This window comes from Lobosporangium transversale, assembly GCF_002105155.1.
Source record: "Lobosporangium transversale strain NRRL 3116 chromosome Unknown BCR41scaffold_80, whole genome shotgun sequence".
NCBI classification, from domain to species: domain Eukaryota; kingdom Fungi; phylum Mortierellomycota; class Mortierellomycetes; order Mortierellales; family Mortierellaceae; genus Lobosporangium; species Lobosporangium transversale.
In genome coordinates, this window is record NW_019029058.1 from 1 (window position 1) to 23662 (window position 23662).

The window sequence follows — 23662 nt, forward strand, 5'->3', positions numbered from 1 at the left end:
CTATGGATGATACCCTTTGGTGGCGATTGCAGTAGCGTTCCACGAGATGAGGAGGATATCATGGAAGGAGCATTGGGAGCTACGAAGGCGCTGCGTGCAGTGCATGGAAAGAAATATACTGTTGGTAGCATATGTAACGTCATCTATCAAGCTAGTGGTGGATCAATTGATTGGTAAGTCTTTCTTTTATTTAGTTGCTGTTACTGTCGCTATCGCTGCTGTTATTATTGCTTTTTTTTTTTTTTTTTTTTTTTTTTTTTTTTTGGAGAAGCGTAGTTCGTCAAAAATGCTCAGTGTTATTTTTATCCCCTGATGATGTATAAATTTCCCTAGGACCTATGCAAAAGGTCAAGTGAAGTATTCTTATGGGGTCGAGCTCAGGGACACAGGACGTTATGGTTTTCTATTACCAGAGACAGAAATCATCCCTTCAGGCGAAGAAACTTTTGCAGCGGTCATGAGCCTGGCAAGCTTCATCCGTAAGCGCGAAAAACAATGGGGTTACATGATCTAGGAGAGCAAGAGAGCAGTGAAGAAAACAGAGCAGGAAGAGCGTAGATCCGTCAAGTGAGTTAAGGAATACCAGTCAATGTTGTTTTGATAGTACGTTCTATTCTCTATCTCTTTACATTTTACTTTTTACTTTTTACTTTTTATTTTCTTTTAATAGTATAAACAATAAAGTGTAGTCTTTTGATCTTTTCGAGGTTTTCGTTTGGATTCTCTCTTTGGCATTGTTAATGTCGTCCAGCGGGAGACTCGGTACGTTGAGGGAAGAATTGGGGAGACCATCTCTGACATGGTCTGTGCCTCGGAATGAAAACGGCGGTAATTTGTCTGTGCATAGACATGTACATTCTTACCAAACCAGCCTTGAAGTAACTTGTATTCTGATGCAATGAGAAAAAAAAAAAAAAAAAAAAAAAAAAAGTAAAATGACCCTGTCAAAAACTTTATTCCTCCATATAAACCAAACCATCGCTATTTTTAATGTCCCAAAAAAAAAAAAAGAGCTGTTAGATCGAGCAAGATGCACCCTCGAAATACCACTGTAAACGATATATAAAAAAAAAAAAAAACTACACTCCCGTTCTGTTTATCTGTATTTTGTATCTTTCGCATCTAGGCTTATGGTCCTGTATACCTCAAGAAAAATACAAAACGTGCGCTAAACTAACACCCCAACACGTCAGATGTTGTTGAAATAAGGATTCCGCACGTGTATAGCCAAGAAAAAACCAATTATGGCTGACAGAAAGAATTGGTGTTCCGGTTGTACAACATTGGTTAACGGTCATGATAAATAACAAAAACAAATAAAGAGGTCGTTTGAAATGTCCAGCGCCATCCGTTACCAGCTTGGTGTTGTTTCTTAAGCGGAATAATAATAGTGATAAAAAAAAGGGGCGAAAGAAAAAGTGGTGATGACATTGCTCAGGCCCGAACTAATAGCCAACCCAAACCCTTTTGCCCTGATGATCTGATCCTTGCCCATAAAAGTCTATCGAAAAGGCTCTTCGGCTTTTCCTCTGCATTGTCTCTGTATGCTTACATGTCCCTTGCACCTTTTTTAATTTTAAAAGGGACGTTGTGTATGTATATATTTATCAACGTCCTATAGTCTTGGGAGCAGTGATAATAGTGATAGCTTAGCTTGTAAAAACAAAGAACCGAGTGTCCAAAGGTTTGTGAGGTATTTTTTAACAACTAATCCATCCAATTGAAGAAGGCATCGGCATGGTCATGCCAAAGCAGAACTAGGGGTCATGACTGTAACAGTAAATATAAATATATATTTATACTTAATTCAAGATGCATTCCGAGACTTCTTTTGAATACAAGCAATCGTTTACTGTGCATGGATACATAACAACAATGTCCCAACCAGGGGGGAACCATTGGTATCCATTCCTACAGGTACTGATTTTTTTTTTTTTATCTGTCCATTCATAGCCGAAAAAGCACGAGAGGCTGATTGTATTTCTTGTACTGTACTTCCAACTGTATGTAGCATAGACCAGTTCAATCATCCCATTTTTTCGCATCTTTATATGTAGGACCAGGGGACAGGGAAAAAAAAAGAGCAAAGAATGCAATGCAATGCAAGTCTAAGAAAGAAAAAATAGTCTAGTCTAACTTGTAAATAGCATGTGTGACAACTACACCTTTCGCTCTGATCTGATCCCCTCTACTCCACCCCACATTCTATAGACTACTCATTAGGATAAGGATACAAGTTTTACAATCATTTATTTATGAACAGCGTAAATAAAGGAAAGATGTAAACAAATAAAGTATATTTGTCGTCGTGAAGGTACATGTCCATGTTCCTGTGGAGAAGAGTGAGTGAAAATTCATTTTAAAGACAGAATTGTGACCTCCACTCTACACTTCTTTTTTTTCATTTGTCGTACTTATCCTCTTTGGCTGTTTCTTTTTTTTTTCTTTTTTCTTTTTTTCTTTTTCCCTCTTTCTTTGATGTCCTCGCCATACATCCGTATCGCTCATTCCCTTTCGCTTTGCAAATACCTTTGCATGATCCCCTCTTATCCCTCATCCTCATCCTCATGCTAATCTTTACCCCTCCACACTTAAAATCCTTAATACTAATACTTTATCCCTTGTCGAATATCATTTTGTCCGCTTTGATCATCCCTTTTTAGACCTAATTTTCCCTTCTCTCTCTACACCTTCTGCGTTTGGCGTCCTTCAGCTTTGTTCACGCATTGTATTTCAATCAACCTTCCATCCCTCTACCGTGTTCATAGTTTTAAAAGCTCAGTTATCTGTAACCTTTTCACACCATTTCCCCTCATATATATTTTATTTTTGTACATTTAGCCTTGAAATAAAAAATGGTTCGACTCTTAAAGTCGCTGACGGCAGGTAGCATCCTAGCCCTTGCTATACTCCTATCAGCAACAGCCGCGGCACCAGACACTAGCACGGCAGGAAAACCCACTGCAGCTAATCCAACTTCAGTATCGACAAAAGCAGCGGTCGTTCCCAGCGCGACCACCCATTTTTCTCTCCCTACAGGCACTCCAACTGGCACCAACAATCCTCCGGCTGGAGCCGGTAATCAAACAATGTCCAGATGCCCTGGACCTCTGATCCCTAATACAATGATGCTCGACATTGCGACCTGCATGGGCCCTTGCTGCATCAAATGCCCCGCCATCGAGTCGTTTTATGAACCCAACACGGTAGAAAATGTACTCCATGCTGCTTACATCACCCGACAGGTGTCCTTGGTCTTTGCTGTTTTCATGGCCATCTCCTACTTGGTCTTACCAGGCAAGCGATCCCAGCCTCACATCTCGGTCTTGTTCTTGACTATCTCATTATCCTTATGGTATGCAGCATTTGATGTGATGCCTGGTGTGTCGAATGCATGCATCAATGACTTTGAGCAGTCCACGGCCAAGAATTCCAGAATGTGTGGCATTCAGGGCGTTTTGATTATCTATTTGACCCAGACTTGCGCCCTCTGGTGTTCGCTTTTGATTTACAAATTGCATATGGTAAGCGGGGAGTTTGTTTTACATGATTATACAAAAAAAAAAAAAAAAAAAAAAAAAAAACACCGTCATTGCCACGCTCTGGACCCTCTTTTTTTTTATTATTATTATTATTATTTATTTTTTTATGATCCTTGATCTCTATCGCTTCTATTTAATCCCATCCTTATTTATTTTTTCTTCTGGGAGGAAGCTGCAAGAGAGAATTTTATACTTCAGTTTGTTTCTATCGTTCTTTTTCTTCATAAAATAAGGCTCACCGAAATCCTATCGCGATAACAAATGCGCACTCGCCCCCCCAAAAAAAAGACCGTTTTTCAGCTCCGTTCGTGCACTTTTTTTTCTTTCTTTCTTTCTGCTCTTTTGCATAAACACTCCGCCTTGTGGCACCCTCAATACATTAAAGAAAAGTGAAGAGTTGCGCCTTGTGTGTCTTTTTTTTTCTCTTTTTCAATTTCTAATGTGTCATACAAATTCCACGCGCACACACATTCACATCAACAAACAAACACAAACAAACAAAACAAACCTCTGCATTGTTCATCTTAATTTTACACAGCCCTTTAGTATTTGTGAAAATCATGTTTTTTTAAGTCCCTAGGAACGAATCAGGGCTAACCTTTTTTTTTTTTTTTGTGTGTTTGTGTTTGTTTGTAACATAGCTCGCTGTTTGGCGTTCCAACTGGATTGATGCCTACTACGGATGGTTCACCGGTCTTTGCTGGACATTGCCTTTGGCCTTTGCTATCCCAGTCGCAGTCAAGAACTTGGCAGAGTATCCGGGTATTGGTTTCAGCTGTCTGGTCAGCACAGCTAACCTTAATACTTACCTGTTCTATCCTACAGCTGTTTATATCTACCCCGCCATGCTTTGTCACATTGTTACGGTCGGAAAAATGATTCACGTAAGTTTTATAATTTGTCAATGCGCAAAAAGAAGTGAGACAATTTCATACTTCCATCCATCAATTACGTTCATTAGATAAGATATTTCATCTTGCATAAAAATTAAAAGAAACAGTTTGTCTAATCATCAAACAATTCTCCTTGTTTTTTTTTTTTTTTTTTTTTTTTCCCTCATTTCCTAGTTGGCGATGATGTCATCCAAGATTGATCCTGGTCTCTCACAGTTGTCTTCTGATGCTCGTATGAGGATCACCTCCACTATGCAGGCCAAGCGTCTTTTACGTGGACAATGGCGTCCTGCTCTCATGTTATGTACAACGATGGTCTCATTAACAGTCTTTTGGCTATTCTATTTCGTGGATGCACATCGTCTTTCTGGTCTCTCACGAGAGACCCCATGGCTTCGGGAGTGGATAAGATGTATTTTCTTGAATGGGTCACAGAGCAGGTCATCAGATGAAACCCAGACAATCTGTGCCAGAGCCGCTGCACACAATTTGCCATCCATTCCTTGGTTTACAGCTGCAGAATTGGTGTTGGCAATCATTGGTATCGTTGTAGCCGTTGTGTTTATTACCAAAGCCGAATTCTGGGAAGAATGGGCATACCTGTTGAACAACCTGATCCGTCGCGGTAAAACAGGCAATAACACGGCCTCCTCTCGTGGAACTTCACCTGACATGGACGCAAAAAATTCCTCTAGAGCCTATATGAATCATCCTCCTGCAGACGATAATGAGCATCCTACCATTTCGCGTATGGACAACAAGGTCCCCGCTGTCCACGCATCAGAAATCTTCAGGAACCGTGGCGACAAGGCAGAGTTAAATGAAGGGCCTAATTCACAGTGGTATGATATGGACGATTTGTTGGACAAGGAGTACGATGATCATGGTAACCGTACATTGCAGAGGAGTATGAGCTATGGATCACAAACGGGTATGGCCATCCATTCGGGACCCAATCCAGTTTCAGAACCACCACGATACAACTCGAATATGTCTTCTGGCGATCTGCTCTACCGACCCCCTGTCCATGAAGCCATTCCTACGCATTGGTCCCCAAGCACACCCAGCAGAGCATACATGACTCCTAATGAGGGTGAGAGATACATTGAGCAACCTGTTCTCCCAACGCCGGTACCACGGACACCCAAGCTAAGCAGCAGCGAGGCCGTCTTGCAGCCCCCGCCCCCTTCATCACCAATGTTTAAACAAGGCGGCTCACTATCCCCCATGCCACCTCGCTCGCCTACTCAAACATACACCTCATCTCGTGCACAACTTACAGAGTCTGTTCCGATTGTTGGTGTCGCTACACGTGGCGTACCAAGTCAAGCATACCAACAACAACAGCAATCATCTTACCCTCCATCACCATCCTCACAAAAGACGCGTGCTAAAGTTTACAGCTCTAACGAGAGCAGTGAGCAGATTATGGTGGCATCGCGTACTGGTGTCTCTAGCAAAAGCAATCCAAATATGCATATCAATACCGTGGCCGCGAACAATGACATGGCTGTGCAATCAGATCCTAGAGCGAGGAGTCCACTCCCACCTTCTGTGCCCACTAAGAACCCACACAGACAACCATTGCACTCTGGTCAACTGTCACCATCTATCCGATCTCCTTCCTCTCCAACTTACTGAGCCAAGAAATGTTTTTTAAAAAAAAGGAAAAAAAAAAAATACATTCCTTTAAATTGGATGCAATTTACATATTTCCATATTAAGTAATCAAGGACGCTGGTCGTCATTTTTTTTTTTTATTATTATTATTATTATTATTTCAACGTTGACGTAAAAAAAAGCTAGTACTTATTAAAAAAAAAAAAAAAAAAAAAAAAAAAAAAAGTATTTAGGTTTAAAGGAAGCAGCAACAGCATGAGTACAACACCATGGTTGTTGATAATCCACAGCTGTTGGGAAGTTCTATTGTATTCACACGCGAATTAAAAAACAAAAGTTCGACGTGTAGATTCTCTGCACTAGAAAATTGATTTAAACTTTTTTAGCATCCTGAGTTACTGGTTGATAGAGCCAGAGTTCAAATGGATGACCACTGCATCAGTGTTGTTTTGATTTTGTGTTGTTTCGACCACTGTTGGTTGTATCATGTTTGTTGTGTCTCGATACTGTCTGGGTGAGGAAGAAGAAGAGGATGATGATGAAGAGGATGATGGTGATGGAGATGCTGTGGATGAATTAGTTTCGCTGATTCTTCCTCTTGAACCGGGTGTTGCCGTTGCTGCTGCTGCGACTGTTGATCTTGATCCAAGCAGTGGTGTTGCCTCTGTTGGTGCACAGATATCTCGTTTGCAAATTGGGCACTATAGCGGGGGAAAATCAATGCATTATTGCATCAAAACTATTTGAGCATTTTCCGAATTCTTGAGAACTCCCTCCCTTACTTTCTCCTTAAAATCTCCGCAACAAGAATGCGCATAAACTTTTTAAACTACTTACGAACTTCTTTCGGTTCATCAGCCAGTTATCAATACATGCAACATGGTATTCATGTCGGCATGGCAATATTCTCAGTTCGTCTTCATCCGCATACTCTTCTAGACAGATCACACATTCCACAGGATCATCGGATTTGAGTTTGGATTCGAAGAAGACCTTGACAGGCAAATTGCTGACGATTTCGGGTGGAGCTAGATCTGCTAAACGTTGTTGACGAAGACGCATTTTCCACAAAAAGAACAAGAAAAGCACTACGAATGCTGGTGATAAGATAATAAAGATGATGACATCGAGCAGAGGCCTAGAAAAGAAAATAGAAAATAGAAAATAGACTCTTTAGTTAGCGTCGTGTTTCTTGATGCATGTGGGTGAGTAAAAGAGAAATAAAAGCAAGTGTAACAAAAAAAAGAAAAAGAAAAAGGTTTACCAGTCAATCTCATCAGGCAACAATTTGACCAAAAAGTTTTTGCCAAGTTCCATGCCAAAATATCGCAACTCCCGATAATGATTTTGAGTGATGAAGACAGATGGAATTAAAACATCCGATGTATCTTCTGCAAAAGGTTAAAAAAAAATCAGTTGGAACGTGTTATAATTTTTGTTTTTGTAAAATTGTTCATCTAGAAGAAAGAGTTCCCCATCATCTTGCCTCTTTTTTTTTTTTTTTTTTTTTTTTTTTTTAAATTACCTCGGGCATACATGGTAATCAAACCATCCTTTTGATTATCACCAACGATAACAGCTTTTGCACCGCTGGCTTGCATATTACGGACCTTGTCCACAAAGCTACAGCGTCCTCCTCGTTCAACCAGAGCAACCCATGAGATATTGGCTAAAGGCAGTCGTCTCTCCTCCGTAATTGGAACACAGGCAGTTGTTGCCTCATTTTGATCCAAAGTTTCGATTGCGATAAGATTTAGGACCAATCCTTCCTCTGGAATCCGAGGTCCAAATGCAGCAGTCCTGTCAACATAGCTGTCATTGGTCGCCTAAAAAAAAAAAAAGATAAATGAATGGTAAGAGGCGTATTACAGGGAATAGGAAATAGGAAATAGGAAAAAGGAAAAAGGAAAAAAAAGAACAAGTTCAATGTCGCAAGAAAAGTCAAATGTAAAAAAGAAAAAAGAAAAAAGAAAAAAGAAAAAAGAAAAAAAAAAAGAAGAGACTACTAACAAGCACAACGATGGATGCATCAGTCGAGTCAAATGAAGTTGTGAGCCAAATGACGATACATAGCCAGTTAACAAAGAGCAGAAAGGATGCTCCTCGAAATGCCATGTGAATGAAAAGAAGCGAATGGAGGGATAGAGATTAATTCCTTTGTGGAGTGGGCAAAGTTAAGAATGTGTGTAAAAGCTTCGCCTTGCTCGAGGAATGGAGTTGAGTTTGGTGGAAAGAAAGTGAAACAGAAAGGAAAGGAAAAGGAAAAGGAAAAAAAAAAAAAAAAAAAAAAAAGTCCTAGGGAAAGGGAAGGGAAAGGACGGGAAAAAAAGGATCTTTAGGATCACTTTCTCTGCAAAAAACTGCACATTGCACAAATACACATATTCACACAGCATTTACACGACACATCACACCATCCACTGGTGGAAGACATTTGAACCTGGACTTAGGACTCTCTTTTCACTTTCTTTATTATCATTTTCGTTGATAAAGATTATTAATTCCCTACAAAAAAGACTAGTCTTTAGTTTCAGTAACAACACCCACGTCAGTCGTCTAGGCTCCGTTGGTGATGTCTTGACCCATTGCAAACCTGGTAGATTCTTGATCTAAAAGCTAAATGAAAGAATAAAAGAATTTTGTTGATTAGAATCAATTATAAACCACATACCTATAAACGGGCTCCATATAAAATGGCGAGCACATCCTCAAACGGTGGTTTTGTTTTGTTTTTTCTTGCAAACAGTGTAAGTGCGATCCTCATTAACGAGAACCCTCTGTGTCACTCTCGAGAAGGAATGGAGAGAATCCATCGGTGTGTGCACAGTTTATTTGCGTAAGATGAAGGGGACATTGGAATGGGGAATGTTTGATTTACTACTACTATTTTTTTTTTTTTTTTTTTTTAAAAAAAGGACTTACATTGATCTGGGACAAGTTGTTGCTTTCAGATTGATTTCAGCATTTATTTATACTAAAAAAAAATTCTTTTGCACGTCACAACACTCCTTTTAAAATTATGCTAATTGTGTCTTGTGTTCCTGTGTTCTTGTGTTAATGAATGATGGACAGTGAAGTGAAACGCCCGCTTTTTTTTTATTTTTATTTTTTTTATCTCAATTAATCACCAACGTAGTTCGCCAGAGATCAGTCGCAAGACAATGTAAACTACACACCCAACGAACCTGAATGCTGATAAGAAAGCTACTGACCACAGCACAAATCCAAGGTAAATCTTGGATCGTGCATCATATCCTTCCGACCTCTCATCTCCTCCATACGTGATCGCCCCTGCTAAAATAGCGTTTGTAGCGCACCACAGTACCACCAGCCTGGTACGGAATGCCTTGTAGTAGTCCTCCTGTTTAGTCTTCGCATCACGCTTCTGTGGTGCCTCTTCTACTCGCTCAAGAAGGGAATCCAATGCGAGTTGATAATTTTCATTGATATCCTTCTCCTCAACTGGAACCGCTACTGTCACCTCTGCAGTCTTGGCATCCGATGAAGCCTTGACCACTCCAAGATCCATCTTTTCAATTGTATCACCCTTGGTTCCCCAGCTGACATCGTGTGTGTTACAGAATGCATAAACATTGAGAACGTTCACATAGCTATTTAAAAAAAAAAAAAAAAAAAAAAAAAAAGCCATGTCAGTCTCTTTTGTCATGCAAAATATCCTTTTGATATTGGGATATCACCATAAATCATCTACAAGAACCATAAGAAGAGTAATATATATATATATTTACCTCGGCATCATACATAAATATTGCGCAAAACTTGTCACCATGTGCCAAGGATCAAAGTAGATGATCGAACTAAAGAGATATAATCCATATGTTGATAGCAGCGACAAAATAACGGTCCTAAATGTCGAATCTCCCATCATTGCCGAAAAACTCGTTGCCCCTGCTTCTACCGCACGCTGGATTCCAAGTCTTGTGAGCCAGATAGCACAAAAGGTCATATAAATCATCAAGAAAGCGAAAAAAACCATAGCCCCAGTATACAAGATTTTTGAGCTGGCATAACCATGAAGTAGAATAGCAAATAACAACAACGGCATTAGCATTGGCATTAAAAATGGAAAACAGAACAAAAAAAATTAGCAGAAACAGTAAAAAACATTCATCATCATATATCACTTACCCCGTGGGTCGATTTCCCATACTCAGAACAAACATAGCAATAACCAAGAACTCGTAGACGTATTTTAGGAAAACAAACAGCCCCTTGGCTACACCATTATCACCAAATGGGCTGTTTTCGGGCACGGTAAGTGAGTTGGATAGGATGTAAAAGGTTAAGTAGATATTGGCCTATTGTTTGAAGAAAAAAAGAAAGAGCTGTTGTTAGTAAAAATGCAAGTAATGGTGTTTTATATCAAGATTTACTTTTAATATCATGGTCCACTTTTTTAAAGAATCAATTACAGGACTTACAATCGCAAACCAGCTGAATGTGATGCTCAGGACGTTATATACAAGCTGCAAATTAAATAAAACTTTTCTCCAGGCCGCATGATCACTCCTGTAAATCTTTGTAAAGTGAAAAATCGAAAACAATGCCACAAAAAATGTTCCGTTCAGCCATCGACGGCGCTGACTAATCAACTCAGGAACAGTATCGGGGACGTCGGTCTCTGCCCATGCAGATTTAACGTATCGTAGTGTCCATGCATAGTTTGCTTTGGCTACCAACTCAAAACAGAGGATTCGATCCTCGGCAAGGTACATATTTGCATCAAAGATTCCAGAATCTGCAGATGGTTTCTCGCCTTTAAAGTAGCTGACAAGAGGCCCTTCGTTGGGAGTCTCCGGTGGAGCCAGGAGAGCCTTGTACCTATAGGCTGAGAAAGCTCCAGGAAGTACCTGAATATATCCAATGACTGATTCTAATGGTTTGTCGAGAATGTTGTTCTTAAGGGAGAAGAGAAAGAATGCAATAATATGTTGTCAATTGCATCATCTTAATCAAGATATAAAGGCTAAACACACACACAAATAAAAAGCCGAGTTGTACCATTTTATACTCAAAGTTTTGAGCTGCCACTAGTGGATTCAGTAAGTTCTTGGCAGCGGGACCCTTGACAGGCTTGATTTCCCCACACGCTCCAGCCACATTTGAATTAAGGTCGAATACTTTCCAGAGTTGATATATTGAAGTCGGTCCTGGTCGAGTTCCCACATCCAACAAAACACAGACACGCGGGTTGATGACTGGGCCAAATGCATTGAAAAACCAGCGATGGGAGTTGAGTTTTTTTGCATTTTTCTCTTTAAGACAGAACATAATCTGCACAGGCGCATAATCACTTGTCTTGGACTCGACAATCTTCATGCTTGGATCGATTGTCACCTGTGTGGTATACTATTTTTATACAAACAGATGGTCTTTTTTGTCTTAGTCGAGGGCCCTTTGGTTCTACGGAAAATAAAATATGGATAATAACAGCTATCTTAAAACAGTTTGCTGCCATTTACCTCAAAGATATGTGCTTCGACTTCCTTTCCATTAACTTCACGTTTGGCAATACCCTCCTGATAGACACCCATTGCCGACAAATAGTTGTAAACTTTTTCGTTACATTTCTTGCGACCATCAGCGACAATACAGACTACAACCTTTTCCCAAGCGCCTTCACCCCAGGTCTTGGAGTTTGTCCTTGATACCAGGTGGCGAATGTTTTTGATGATTCCATGCATAGTTTGTGCAAATAGATTTGCATCTTCCTATAGGGCCGAATGTACATCAAAAAACCAAATATCATTGTGATTAGTTTTTTTTTTTTTAAAAAAAAAAAAAAAAAAAAAAAAAAAGAAAAAGAAAAAGAAAAGGAAAGGAAATCTTCTTGAATATTGTCATAATTCATTTTGTAGTATAAGCTTACGTTATACATGGTCACTACAATAAACAATTCTGTTTCACGATTCCACATTGCAGGGCGAAGGGTATAGTTTTCGTTTTTAAACTCATTAGGATCGCATGTAACAGCGCTGTATCTCATAAATTCCCACTCTTCTCCTTTCTGCTGACGTTGATGTTGGAGATAGTGTGTAGGAACCGGACAATCCAAAATCAGGTTTCCATCCGTGAGCTGCACATTCTTTTTAGTCTTGTAGCGGCGCTCTTGGCGTTCAGGCACTTCACCATATCGGATTGTGGATTGATGTGGCAGTTGTCCAGGCATAGGAATGGCGGTATGAGGTAAGAATGGCGTCTCCAAGTTTGAAGAATGATAGGGTACAGGTACAGTATGATGAAGCCCAGGTGTTGTGCCTCCATGGCCAGGCCCTGCAGGGTATGCAGGATTAGCGTATCCGTGCCGCTGCTCTGGCGGTACGTTTAAATCCTGCAGTGGCATATAGTGAGCCATGGTAGAAGAGAGAGCTTTTCTTTTTCCTGTCTTTGCTGTGTTCTGAGCTTGTTCCTGAAGGAGCCCGATATCAAGCCGTGCTTGGAGTGTTCGGGATTAAACAAAAAAAAGAAAGAAGTAAAATAAAGAGAGATTCAAAAGTGAATGTGTGAAGAAAAAAAAAAAAAAAAAAAAAAGAAAAAGGAAGGGATGAGGATTAGGAAGAAATAAGACAACCGTTTTGAGATGAATGTAGAAAAAGAAAGATGACAAGGGAAGAAAGGAAGGAAGAGCGGAGCTGGATTGGTAGGGGCTGGACCAACAAGAGTTGACCTGTAGACTCTGAAAGAGTAGAAAAACAAGGGGTGAAGCGTCGTTCTGATGACGATGGTCTAATCTCTCTTGGAGGGACTATTTTTGATTTGTTTCTTGTGTTTGTGTTTGTGTTTGTGTTTGGCATAAAAAAAAAGATGAAATGAACCGGAATCATTCCACGAGAATGGCGATGCAGTAATAAGGTGAGACACATTTGCTCAAGTAGTTTGACAATCCTGTAAACCCTTGTTCACCAAAATTTCATCTCTCTTTGTTGATGCCTGAACTAGAGAGTTCAACTTGAATGAACATCACTATGTGAGTGCCTTGGAATAGCTTGGCGAGAAAATATGGTTTTCAATTCTGTTTAAAACAGTGTACATGTTTATTTTTCCCGCATAATGTCCAAACACAGCCGACTCACAACACACCAATTGAAAAAAATAAAAGTTGCCCTTTTGGTATTTATTTTGCATGTCATTGGCACGTGCAGCTAAAAATAGCACCGCCACATAGTAGACTCATTAACATGTTCGACAACAGATCTTTTAATTATATATTGAGTTTTATGGATCAGAAACCTAGAAAAGGATGAAATATAGCAATATATACATTCATTTTTTTTTTTTTTCTTTTTTTTTAAAGTCGTCTTGGGGTCGTTTGGGTATTCATTGCAGTGTCAAGTTCTATAAAAGAAGAGATTCTTGGCATCAGCCTTTTGGATGTAGCGGATATAGCCTTTGTCATAGGGTATGACTCTATTCTTATCATCATTATTGTTTTTAACTTACCATCCTCAAGAGTGGTACGGCGAGTATTTGTTGAATTCGAAACAGGCTCCGTCGCCTCAGACGCTAATGGTTGGCTATTGATATCGTAAGGTCTAGCTGGAAGAGGGGGAGTGGAGCCGCTGCCACTCAAAGGAGGAGTCGTCCTGTTGTGAGCTAGCGGCAAAAAAAAAAAAAAAAAAAAAAAATGAAATGGTGTTTCATGCGTTACAAATAAAGATTTGCTTTGGTACTATTGTTGTTGCAAACAGTATATTATACAAATCCAAATAGGAACATAAAAAAACTCACCAAGAGGTGCGTCATCGTCTAGACGGGACTCGTATCGAGTTGGGTTCGCATCGTCATGCCTTAGCCAGTGTTCACTATCCTGCTGCTGATTTTGATGTTGATTGTTTCTCTGAGCTGCCTCAGCTCTGGATGCCTTGAATTGGTTGTACCATTCAGTGACCTTTTTCTTGGTAGCTATATCGCAAGAAGTTGAAAAAAGAGTAAGTTTAAGCTCTTTCACAACAAAATTTCAAACATTTTACCACTGTCTCTTCCAACTTACTGTCTGCAGCCACATTAAACCGCTCTTTAATCTTGGGAAGTTCCTCTGTGTTTTTAAAACAAGGTGTCCAGTACAAATCAAATCAAATAAAAAAAAAGTTTACATAAGTAATGTCAATAATGTCAATAATGCCAATGACGGTAAAAAGAAGTGAATTAGAATGAATTATGATCCCACATACCATCCATGAGTTCTTTAAACTCTTGAGTGAATGATGGTCCCTCCTGCTCTTGATGATTTTGCTGTTGGCCCTGTTGATTATGAACATTCTGCCTTTCGCGAGCTACAAGAGATGCCAAGAAAAAGTAAAAATTAAAAAGAGCCAAGCTTTTTTTTTTTTTTTTTTTTTTTTAAAGCAGTTATAATAAAGGCAGTGTGACGTGATAACATTCACGTATATCGCAGTCTATTTTGCATTGGTCACGTCCTTTGCGTCATTGGTACAAATCATAGCGCCGGATGGTCAGTAATGGTGTTGTTGTGTAAGAAATCTTTATGGTGCTTTACCTCTATATTCTTCCATTGCTGCCAAAGTACGAGCATAGTCTTCGTCGGCGCGCAATTGCTGCTCGGAGGTGGATGTTGATGCCAAGAAAATAGGCTGTTTCGATATAACCGTAAATTCCATTGCATAAGGAAGGAAAAAAATAAAAAATAAAAAAAATTAGTAGGATTCATTTGTATCATTTGAATTTTAAAAAAAAAAAAAAAAAAAAAAATAATAATAATAATAATAATAATAATAAAGAACTTACATCAAGTTCTGCCTGTGGTCTGTTCTGATTCTGATTCTGATTCTGTCCAAGACTTAAATTGTCTACACCCTGGGTCAAACTATCATGGGTTTGACGGCGAGGCAACGCCGGGGGAACATTTGAGACAGTTGCGTTAGAAGTTGGAGCAGGAGCGAGATGTGGGGGCACAACAGCTTGTTGTGGCTCTGGCCGAAACTCGGGGTCGGAGATCTCAAGAAGAGCATTGATGCTTGCTTCAACATTCCCACGGTGGCTCTCCAACACAAACTCACAAACCTCCTTCTCCACTGTTGGAAAAGCCTCAGTCAAGATAGCGAGCTTGGCTTCTCTCTCAGAAGCAGCAGGCGTCGTTATATTACCATCTGTAGGCACTTCTGCTGTTGCTGGGGCGGTAGTTGTTGTTTGGGTAATTGGGGCAACAGAGGCAACAGAGGCAAGAGGGGCAACAGGGGCAACAGGGACAACTGTTGCACTTCCGTTCGATTGTTGTGTATCGGCGGGAGCATTATCATTCGTAGTCGCGCCTGGTTGAGCGACACTAGAGTGCAGTTCGAGGTTGCCTGCGTCTTCATGGAACGAATCCTCCGCCGTTACTTGTGGTGATCCTGGAGGCTTCTTCGAAGCCGCCACTTCAGTCGCGGGCGACACAACATTTAGAGTGGCAGGCGTCTCAGAGTCAGGGAGAACATTGAGGTCAGAAGGAGGACGAACATCGCCCTCCGAGTTGAAGTCCTTGCCTGGAGATGACATGAATGCGTGTGGCTGTTGAAATGAAAGAATTAAGAATGTTGGTTTTGGAAAAAAGAGAAGAAAATGTGTGCCATATTGCTGCTTTATTACATTGCGGGCTGTGATGCTTGGCCTAGACGAGGATCACGTGAACACATAACACATATTTCAATTGGTCGCGGTACAATTCATTTGTTACAAATATTTTAGAATAGCTTCTAAAATAGTCAAAAGACGTTGCATTGAGCACATTTACACGTGTAGTTATGTTATTGATATGTAAAATAAAACTCACATGGCTTTATGGGTCCCCATTATTATCAAAACAAATTATGTTTTTGATATCGTTTTTTAACTTCAATAAATATCCCCATGGGTGTGATGTGTGTATCCACATCTTGTTCTGACACTCTGATTTTTTTTCTGATAATATGAGGTGCAGTTTGATACGTAGCGCGCTTTTGCGAGCTTTCTTTGGCCTCAAAATGAGAAACATCCTCTGGTACTCCAAACCATGGCTAGCAGGGTTCACAAGGAACTCCCCGAGACACTCTCCCAGGATACCAAGAGACAGTTTTACGTTTCGATAGCTCGTCCACAATCCAAAAGATAAAGGCAAGAAATGTAAGGATGGAGCGCAACCAAAAAGACAAGCAAATATTCAAGGACTCCTCTCAAAGACCCTTCATTTGTTGGGGCCGGAGGCGGCAATCTGAATCAAAGAATCCGAAAACGCAAGTTTCTTCGACTAAATCGATACACAAAGAACAGTTGGTTTGCAGCAAGAATAATCTATCCGGATGTTAAGTTGGACCTCCCTTTAGAACTCGAGAGGATGGGCTGCTTGCTGCTGCCAGGGAGAAGTTGACATTTGTATTGGCCGCAAAGCTGAGCTGAATCCCGGTATGGTTGTTGTTGTATCTGCTGGCTCTGACTTACTGTATTACAGTCTAGAGCCCCCCTAAGAAAGAGCCCAAGAGGATATACCTATACAGGGTTCAAGGTAGATGATATACTGCAAACGCTTGGTGTCAATCGACATCAATGGGTTGTGGCAGTTATTGTAACAAAGGATGAGTATACAAATCACTCATTTTCCAAAAATTTGACTGTAGTAAGAGTGTAAAAACGTTGACGACCCGTACAAAGTGCTATTCCAGGGTTGCGAATCTTTTGAGGCATGCCCAGAGGATTTCAAGCATTCCACAGGTATTTTCCTTACAAGACATGAAGATCCGGCTAAGGATGAGTTAGGTAGCAATGATGAGGTTGATAGTATCATGGCGGGATTCGAAAGCAAGGAATGAGACGAATGAAGCTATAACTGCAAGCACTACGAATGAGGTCACGACAACTGATAATACATCGACGTTAGTAACTAGCATGCCTTTAAAGACTAAAATCTTTCGGACTTCTGGTAGCAAATTTGTGTCAAGAGATTTCAATGCCCCAAAATTAACTCAAGTCCAAAAGCCTGTACCGGTTTCCAAATCGGAGAAGCGGAAAGTTCATTTCAGAAGATAAAGATGACCCAAACAAGATACGAAAGATTGCTGATCAAGGAGAATTGAAAAAGTCGAAGACGGCTCAAAAACTGAGTACAAAGAAAGCCGTACGAAATAAGGCTTCAAGGATGGCAGGCCACAAAGTTTACCTAGACCCTGAATAACCAAGTAATGTCTTGTTTTTTTTTTTTTTTTTTTTTTTTTTTTCTTCTTTTGGCCCAATTTGTTAACCAGCATTCAAATTACTTCTATACCTTGGTCGCGGGCGAGGGAATGTCTGTCTGTCATGTGGACGAGTCCAGGACATCAATCTTTGCTGCACTTGTCATAAAAGAGCGGAGGGAAAAGGTTAATCTGCCATTTGCCTAAACTGCACAAGTCCACAACATGGGGAAGGTTTTCAACACGATTGTGACCATGTTGCTGGCCAGAACATAGCCAATGCAACCCTTCAGTGGGTAAAAAAATTTCAATGGCCGATCGCGCTGTATCGAGAGCTTGCGAAAAGCAAGAAGCGCAATGGCTCTGAGGTGAGTACATGTATTGTCCTCGTCATTTGGTCATGCACATATTGTAAAAATATATTGATTGAATTGGCCCAGAAAAAGCGCGTCACATTGAATGGGATTTGTGTATTGAATCGGTGGCTGATTTTGGCCACCAACTCATTTAAGATTATTCAAAATTCTGAGCCGACCAAATCAATTCAATAATTATATGTTTTTAGAATATGTGCATGACCAAATGACGAGGACAATTTATGTATATACTCTCATTTTTTGTGCGATTCAAAGCTCAATATCTGTATAATATCTTGTTTTAAACATTAATTGGTGGATATCAACCATTTGCGGCGCGACCAAGCAAACTAGGCAATGTACAATTATGATTGCCACCAAAGCCATTAATTTGACAACAAATAGGACTCAAAACATACACCTTTTCTCCCTGCAATCTTAAGATTAAATAAATAGAATTTTTTGGAGCATACCGTCATGAGGCAAAACATGATTATTTACTCTTCAAAGACATTAGAGTTGACTTGCATTAACATCATAAAAGTTCATTAATAATAATAATATTGTGGTCCATAAACTAGAATTGCCCAAACGGTGTTTGCTGTTGCTGTTGCTGTTGCTGTTGCTGTTGCTGCATAGCCCAGGGATTTCCGTTAACTCCTGTAGGTTGGGCAGTCATCATGTTCAGACTATTCAGATTTCCGCCGTTCACACTCATCATGTCTGAAGATTGATTCTGCACGTTACCAAAATTGGGCGAGAAAGGGTTGAGAGGGTTTATAGATGGCGCAAAAGGATTTGTGCTTCCCATTGCCTGTGAAGACAAGTTGGGCATTGTGTTGAATTGCGCCGCTCCAGTCATCGTTGGGAGCGACGGTGTTGGGAACGAGCCACTCATTGCTGCAGATCCTGTCCGGAAAGGGTTTCCTGTGCTCTGCGGAGCGATATTATTCATGTCATGCATGCTACTCATCATACCCATTACATTACCATTACCATTGCCATTGCTAATTTGGAACATGTTGGAGTGTTGTTGGCCCATTGAAAATGGATTTGTGCTGAAGCCTGTCGGTTGAGCTGCCAATACATCCGGTTGGAAGGACTGAGAGCTACTCATACCAGTAAAGTTGTTTCCGAGCATCATATTTTGCTGTGTCTGCATCTGCTGCATCTGCTGCATCTGCTGCATCTGCTGTATCTGAAGCATTTGTTGTTGCTGTTCAAGCTGAAGCTGGAGCTGAAATTGCTGGAAATCATTGCCTCCAGTCAACATCTGCGCTTGGAATGTATTGGGATTCTGTTGAATAGTCGTTTCTTCATTCTCAATACTAGAGAAAAAGTCGATCATATCCTTCATGGGGTTGGTCTGTTTAGATTCCTCTTTTGTTTTCTTGGGTGACCATGTATCATCATCTATAGCACGAAAAGAAATATTTTGTTGCACATTTAGTATTAGGATGTCTAAATGGCCTAGATAGTCAACGCAAGCGTTTCGATTGCAATCATTCTGTTTAAAGATACATACCATTCCCTGCAAACTTGTTGTTAGATGAAGGTGTTGACGGTTTTGTAGGGGGAGATTTTGCAGTTGAAGAGGATAGATTGTTTGATTTTGATAGTGTAGATTTTTGGCCCTCTTCAAAGTCTGGGCTGTTGAGGTATTCCTCCAGTGTCTTGACGAGTGACAGTGGTGCCTGTATTTATATCAGGGATATGTTAAGCTGATTAGACAATCGAGTGTTATACTCGCAATTATCCGTTCATTTAATGACTCCAGAAAAAACTCACATGTTTGAGCTGAGGAATAGTAATGTGAATCACAGCTTCCATGCGCTTGGCAACGCTGAAGTACTCCATACATTTTGTGGTTTGCTCTGCAAAAGTTTTGTAGATCGCCAGCCCAAGCCTCGCTTGATCCTTAGTCATCTCAAAGTAATGTTCTACGATAAGAAACGCGAACGGTACATTCAGTGGTGGGTACATCATGCCCATTCATGATAAATTTGAATGACAGGTTTTGGCATTAAAGAAACATACGGAGGATGTTGATGACGCCTTCGTTCATAGCTTGAAAGAGTCGTAATAAATCTTGGACAAGCAGTGCAAATGCACCAATTGTCACTTCGTTGCTCAATTCGTCGACATAGAACTGTTGATTAAATCGATAAAAGTGTATATAAATATCGGTGTTTTCGACTGCCAATAATGGTGGGTATTTCGAGCTTGAGCAAACCTAACCTTGCATGCTAAGAGGGCTGATATCTGCTTTTGAAGTGCAGAGACATGGTGTAGCAAACCCTTATTTAGAGGCAGTGTACGAAGGTATCCATCTCGGCCTTGGACTCCTGTTCTGACCGGATCTCGCTGCAGCTCACGATATGCATGCACCTTCTCAATAAGGTACGCTGCATAGGTCCTAATGGTAGCTGTGTATCCACCTAGTATGACACAATACATGTAAAACATGAATGAGTAGCTCTTCGTCCTTGGGAATGCTTTATCTGTTCGGCCTTCATGGATTGGAGAATGGTAAATCAGGATGAAATAAGAGGACTTACTGTTTGCACCGCCTTTATACGCAGCAGAAAGAATACCACGCTGCGAAGCACAAAAACTCAAGACTTCATTTCCTGCCTCTGATCGAGCGAGTAAATGAACAACCAGTAGAGATTTAAACGACGTCTATCAGCATGGGGAGAGACAGTATTTTTTTAGTATATTAGATAGCCAGTTCGGGTGAAGACATAGTTTAATAAGTAGAGCAATGACTCGCAAAGAGTAACATACAGTCCAGACGTTGCTCGCCAATCTTGGCTGGAGCGCGTTCATTATTAGCATGATGTTGTGCATGGAGGATGACGCCCCGAACAGCAGTGCTAAAGAGAGATATTGTTCAGAGGGAAAAAAAAAAGAAAAAGAAAAAGAAAAAGAAAAAAGAATCAGCGCATAAACGATTGTATTCTCAGAGTTGCATTGCTTGAACTGGTAGCAGAGAGCATTGAGAAAGCACATGTCACATACTGTCGAGGTATTTCCGCTTTGGGTACATGCACTTGGGCTTTGTAGCCCCAATGACTGCCTTCTCCATGCTTCAGCGATAAAGATGTGAAAGAAAAAGAGGAGGAAGGAGTCTGAGTGCAAGTTAAGAAGCAAGGGAAGAATGAAGTAAACAAAAAGAGAGAAAGCAAGAGAGCAAGAGCAAATTAATGTTAAATATACTCTTTAATATTGTGCTGTCAGAATGTCAGGGCGTCTTAAACTCAAAAATAATGTAGAATTGTATCTGAAAATACGTCAAAATGCTTATTTCCAGACAACGGTTCACTTTCGCGAGGAACAAGATCAGTCCTGTTTTTTTGCTTCCGAGGATCTCTAACTCTCTAACTGGGTCAAAGGTGCCACTGTCAATTTTGCAATCCTTCTCCCCCCTCTCTTTCTTCTTTGCCTTTATAAATCCTTATTCTCTTTGGCCTTGGATCCTAATTGAACAGTGTAGGGTACTGGCCGAAACTATACCTTCTCCTTTTCTTTTTCCCTTCTTTTTCTTATTTTCTTCAGGTACCATAAGACATGGTTAAAGACACGCGCATGCATGATTTATCTGATCAACAAGATGGACAGACCAACTAAACAGTTGTAGACACACTCAACTCATCCCACTCATCCCCTCTCGAATTACACTCTGTAGAAAGAAAAATCCATATAGAATGTTGAATGTCAACCGACTGGCTATTGCCAGCGCAAAACACAGCGCCAGGGCAGCTTTCCCCATGTGCCCTACTCATTACCGCGCTTTGGCTCAGGTACAGAGTAAAGCAAATACAGATGTTTGGTTCCATTCGCTTCGTAGACACATGTATTGACATGTTGTATCTCACCCTCGTTTTTTTTTTTTTTTTTTTTTTTTTTTTTTTAACGTAGCGCTTCAACTCCACTGATGCCAAATTGACCATGCCTGAGGCTGCTGCTGCTGCTACTGTTTCAACTGCCAAAAAAGGTCTTCGCTTCCGCACTAAGGCTTTAATCACACTCACCTTGGTGGGCGGTGGTGTCGCAGGGGTTGTCAAGCACTCGTTTGATGACCCGGGGTTCCGCTCACTTTTGGAGGATAATGTGCCATATTTCGCTCACTCGATGGATCAATTGGAGGCGATCAAGGATAACAAGGATTTCGAAAAGTACATTGAGGGTGCTTCTCATGTAGCTGAGAAGGCCGTTGACCTTGGTAAGACAGCTTATCGTAAAACCTCAGATCTGATTAATGGAACCACCACTCCAGCACCAGAGAAGGTTGATAAAACTGCCAGTACCTTGGCAAAGAAGGTCAAAGAGCTTGAGCAACCCAGGCCCGCCGTTCCTGCTGTTCGTTCCGAATATGTCCCTTCCGAAGTCCCTCCACCTACCTTTCTGCCTGGCGCTGCTCCTGGTAAGGCTGCACAACCGCTCAACTCCCTTAAGGCTGCTGAGGCTAAGGTTGTAGAAAAAGTTGAGGAAGTCAAAGATAAGATTGTGGAGGTTAAGGACAAGATTGTAGAGAAGGTGACTGAGAAGAAGGAGGATGTTGTTGCTTCCCCAGAACCTCCTAAGAAGCTAATCAAGGTTGCAACAATTGAATCAGAGGAGCCTATCATGACAAACCTTAACACTACCTTGCATCAATTGGTCGCCATCTTGAACGAGACTGGGATCCCTGAGCAGGGTCACCAGGTTTTCGAGAAGGCTAACGCGGAGTTGAAGCACTTGAGTGAACGCGTTGAGGCATTAAAGGTTGAGGGTGAAGCCCAGGCTGCAACTGTTTTGGCTGAGGTCACCGAGAAGTACAACAAATTGATGACGGAAAAAGAATCGGAGCATGAGGGTGAGCTTTCGCAATTGAAGAAGGAGCTGGCTGCGGCTTTTGAGGAGGAAAAACAGAAAGCAATTGAGCATGAGCTCAAGGTCCAGCAGGATATTCTCAAGGAGGAACAAAAACAGGAGCTTCTAAAGTATGCGACAGAAATGCAGCGCCGCTGGGTTCGCGAGGTCAAAGTCAGAGTCGAGAATGAGCGAGGTGGTCGCTTGGCTCGTTTGGACCAGATCAACTTGCGCCTTAGAACTCTGGAGCGCCAGGGAATTGACAATGCCCAGTTTTTGCAACAGTCTGCACGCACACATCAACTTTGGTGCGGTATTAAAGCATTGGAAAAGGCGTATGAAGCTGGTGAACGCCGTCCCTTTGATCGCGAATTGGCACGTTTGAAAAGATTGGCAGAGGAAGAAAAAGATGCTGAAGTTTTGAAAGCTGTGTTGGCTGCTATTCCAGATTCAGTTGCTGCGCATGGAGTGGACTCTGTCCCAGAATTAGTAGACCGATTCGAGTATGTTGCAAACAAGGTTCGCCAGGCTAGCTTGGTCCCTGATGATGGGGGAGTTCTTGCTCATGGAATGAGTGTTGTTTTGTCCAAGCTCATGTTTAAGAAGCACGGACTGGTCCCAGGAAATGATGTTGAAGCAGTTCTTGCTCGCACAGAGTACTACCTTCAAGAGAACGATTTGGAGCAGGCAGTGCGTGAATTAAATCAACTCAAAGGTTGGGGCAAGCGTTTGGCCAAAGATTGGATCATTGCAGCCCGCAGGAGAGTCGAGGTTGGACAGGCCATTGATGTATGTATTTACCAAAGTCTTGTCTTGTATGTTAACCAAAAGTGAAGTGTTGAGTTACACCAACTAACATTATTATTACTATTATTGCTCATCGACTCTCCGATAGGTCATCAACACCCATGCCAACCTTGTTAGCTTGACACTTGCATAAATATATAATGCCTTTTTCTTGTCATTTTAATTGTTTTGCTAGCATTCGTTTTCCATTTGGTCTTTCACTTTACCTGACTTTGTCCTGTCTCATTTCATCTCATCTCTCATCTCTCATCTCTCATCTCACTCCTCCGTTACCTTCACATTGTCTACCTAGTCTTTTTTTTTTTTTTTTTTTTTTTTTTAGTGTTTTATGCAAGCATACACTCCTTCGCGGTGAGATGCTATTTACAATGTTGACTTTTTTCTCACCGTTCTGAATGAATGTAAAAAATAAAAAAAATACATTTCAA

At 40.9% G+C, this 23662-nt stretch overlaps 7 protein-coding genes across 7 annotated transcripts; 3 read left to right on the forward strand and 4 right to left on the reverse strand.

The window, feature by feature from the left end:
• On the forward strand, window positions 1-757 carry BCR41DRAFT_239215 (hypothetical protein). The gene is made up of 3 exons (XM_022020117.1): window positions 1-173; window positions 334-567; window positions 671-757. The coding sequence occupies exons 1-2, from the start codon at window positions 7-9 to the stop codon at window positions 512-514; spliced, it is 348 nt and encodes a 115-aa protein (XP_021875428.1). The 5' UTR covers window positions 1-6; the 3' UTR covers window positions 515-567; window positions 671-757.
• A 1679-nt stretch (window positions 758-2436) lies between these two features.
• Window positions 2437-6193, forward strand: BCR41DRAFT_365016 (hypothetical protein). The gene is made up of 3 exons (XM_022026099.1): window positions 2437-3524; window positions 4184-4426; window positions 4610-6193. Exons 1-3 carry the CDS (start codon window positions 2856-2858, stop codon window positions 6074-6076), a joined length of 2379 nt encoding a protein of 792 aa, XP_021875429.1. The 5' UTR covers window positions 2437-2855; the 3' UTR covers window positions 6077-6193.
• Window positions 6194-6283: 90 nt separating this feature from the next.
• BCR41DRAFT_365017 (hypothetical protein) lies at window positions 6284-8315 on the reverse strand. Its single transcript, XM_022026100.1, has 5 exons — window positions 8066-8315; window positions 7581-7881; window positions 7320-7446; window positions 6893-7193; window positions 6284-6756 (listed from the first exon to the last, which is right to left on the reverse strand). The coding sequence occupies exons 1-5, from the start codon at window positions 8168-8170 to the stop codon at window positions 6451-6453; spliced, it is 1140 nt and encodes a 379-aa protein (XP_021875430.1). The 5' UTR covers window positions 8171-8315; the 3' UTR covers window positions 6284-6450.
• A 733-nt stretch (window positions 8316-9048) lies between these two features.
• On the reverse strand, window positions 9049-12595 carry BCR41DRAFT_365018 (chitin synthase 1). Its single transcript, XM_022026101.1, has 7 exons — window positions 11946-12595; window positions 11539-11787; window positions 11078-11425; window positions 10498-10974; window positions 10205-10374; window positions 9805-10077; window positions 9049-9666 (listed from the first exon to the last, which is right to left on the reverse strand). The coding sequence occupies exons 1-7, from the start codon at window positions 12429-12431 to the stop codon at window positions 9180-9182; spliced, it is 2490 nt and encodes an 829-aa protein (XP_021875431.1). The 5' UTR covers window positions 12432-12595; the 3' UTR covers window positions 9049-9179.
• Window positions 12596-13347: 752 nt separating this feature from the next.
• Window positions 13348-15636, reverse strand: BCR41DRAFT_365020 (hypothetical protein). Its single transcript, XM_022026102.1, has 7 exons — window positions 14822-15636; window positions 14574-14667; window positions 14248-14349; window positions 14067-14111; window positions 13805-13978; window positions 13517-13669; window positions 13348-13411 (listed from the first exon to the last, which is right to left on the reverse strand). The coding sequence occupies exons 1-7, from the start codon at window positions 15569-15571 to the stop codon at window positions 13365-13367; spliced, it is 1365 nt and encodes a 454-aa protein (XP_021875432.1). The 5' UTR covers window positions 15572-15636; the 3' UTR covers window positions 13348-13364.
• A 2460-nt stretch (window positions 15637-18096) lies between these two features.
• On the reverse strand, window positions 18097-20750 carry BCR41DRAFT_365022 (ANTH domain-domain-containing protein). Its single transcript, XM_022026103.1, has 8 exons — window positions 20595-20750; window positions 20361-20449; window positions 20132-20255; window positions 19812-20011; window positions 19611-19722; window positions 19362-19513; window positions 19099-19267; window positions 18097-18986 (listed from the first exon to the last, which is right to left on the reverse strand). Exons 1-8 carry the CDS (start codon window positions 20659-20661, stop codon window positions 18151-18153), a joined length of 1749 nt encoding a protein of 582 aa, XP_021875433.1. The 5' UTR covers window positions 20662-20750; the 3' UTR covers window positions 18097-18150.
• A 189-nt stretch (window positions 20751-20939) lies between these two features.
• Window positions 20940-23526, forward strand: BCR41DRAFT_390756 (mitochondrial inner membrane protein Mitofilin). Its single transcript, XM_022028269.1, has 4 exons — window positions 20940-21131; window positions 21262-21376; window positions 21495-23216; window positions 23323-23526. The coding sequence occupies exons 2-4, from the start codon at window positions 21281-21283 to the stop codon at window positions 23365-23367; spliced, it is 1863 nt and encodes a 620-aa protein (XP_021875434.1). The 5' UTR covers window positions 20940-21131; window positions 21262-21280; the 3' UTR covers window positions 23368-23526.
• The last annotated feature ends 136 nt before the right edge of the window (window positions 23527-23662 follow it).

Excerpts from the sequence above, each read along its gene's own strand:
- BCR41DRAFT_239215 (XM_022020117.1), top strand. The coding sequence starts at position 7 with ATGATACCCTTTGGTGGCGATTGCAGTAGCGTTCCACGAGATGAGGAG. Across the intron at positions 174-333 it reads AGTGGTGGATCAATTGATTG|GACCTATGCAAAAGGTCAAG; the intron begins GTAAGTCTTTCT and ends AAATTTCCCTAG.
- BCR41DRAFT_365016 (XM_022026099.1), top strand. The coding sequence starts at position 2,856 with ATGGTTCGACTCTTAAAGTCGCTGACGGCAGGTAGCATCCTAGCCCTT. Across the intron at positions 3,525-4,183 it reads TGATTTACAAATTGCATATG|CTCGCTGTTTGGCGTTCCAA; the intron begins GTAAGCGGGGAG and ends TTTGTAACATAG. Across the intron at positions 4,427-4,609 it reads CGGTCGGAAAAATGATTCAC|TTGGCGATGATGTCATCCAA; the intron begins GTAAGTTTTATA and ends CTCATTTCCTAG.
- BCR41DRAFT_365017 (XM_022026100.1), bottom strand. The coding sequence starts at position 8,170 with ATGGCATTTCGAGGAGCATCCTTTCTGCTCTTTGTTAACTGGCTATGT. Across the intron at positions 7,447-7,580 it reads GATTACCATGTATGCCCGAG|AAGATACATCGGATGTTTTA; the intron begins GTAATTTAAAAA and ends AACCTTTTGCAG. Across the intron at positions 6,757-6,892 it reads TGATGAACCGAAAGAAGTTC|TGCCCAATTTGCAAACGAGA; the intron begins GTAAGTAGTTTA and ends CCCCCGCTATAG.
- BCR41DRAFT_365018 (XM_022026101.1), bottom strand. The coding sequence starts at position 12,431 with ATGGCTCACTATATGCCACTGCAGGATTTAAACGTACCGCCAGAGCAG. Across the intron at positions 10,375-10,497 it reads CATTCAGCTGGTTTGCGATT|GCCAATATCTACTTAACCTT; the intron begins GTAAGTCCTGTA and ends TTCAAACAATAG. Across the intron at positions 10,078-10,204 it reads ATGGGAAATCGACCCACGGG|CTCAAAAATCTTGTATACTG; the intron begins GTAAGTGATATA and ends TGGTTATGCCAG.
- BCR41DRAFT_365020 (XM_022026102.1), bottom strand. The coding sequence starts at position 15,571 with ATGTCATCTCCAGGCAAGGACTTCAACTCGGAGGGCGATGTTCGTCCT. Across the intron at positions 14,112-14,247 it reads GTTTAAAGAACTCATGGATG|AGGAACTTCCCAAGATTAAA; the intron begins GTATGTGGGATC and ends TTAAAAACACAG. Across the intron at positions 13,979-14,066 it reads GTTTAATGTGGCTGCAGACA|CTACCAAGAAAAAGGTCACT; the intron begins GTAAGTTGGAAG and ends CTTGCGATATAG.
- BCR41DRAFT_365022 (XM_022026103.1), bottom strand. The coding sequence starts at position 20,661 with ATGGAGAAGGCAGTCATTGGGGCTACAAAGCCCAAGTGCATGTACCCA. Across the intron at positions 20,256-20,360 it reads TGGCGAGCAACGTCTGGACT|ACGTCGTTTAAATCTCTACT; the intron begins GTATGTTACTCT and ends CCATGCTGATAG. Across the intron at positions 20,012-20,131 it reads GTATAAAGGCGGTGCAAACA|GTGGATACACAGCTACCATT; the intron begins GTAAGTCCTCTT and ends GTGTCATACTAG.
- BCR41DRAFT_390756 (XM_022028269.1), top strand. The coding sequence starts at position 21,281 with ATGTTGAATGTCAACCGACTGGCTATTGCCAGCGCAAAACACAGCGCC. Across the intron at positions 21,377-21,494 it reads ATTACCGCGCTTTGGCTCAG|CGCTTCAACTCCACTGATGC; the intron begins GTACAGAGTAAA and ends TTTTTAACGTAG. Across the intron at positions 23,217-23,322 it reads AGGTTGGACAGGCCATTGAT|GTCATCAACACCCATGCCAA; the intron begins GTATGTATTTAC and ends ACTCTCCGATAG.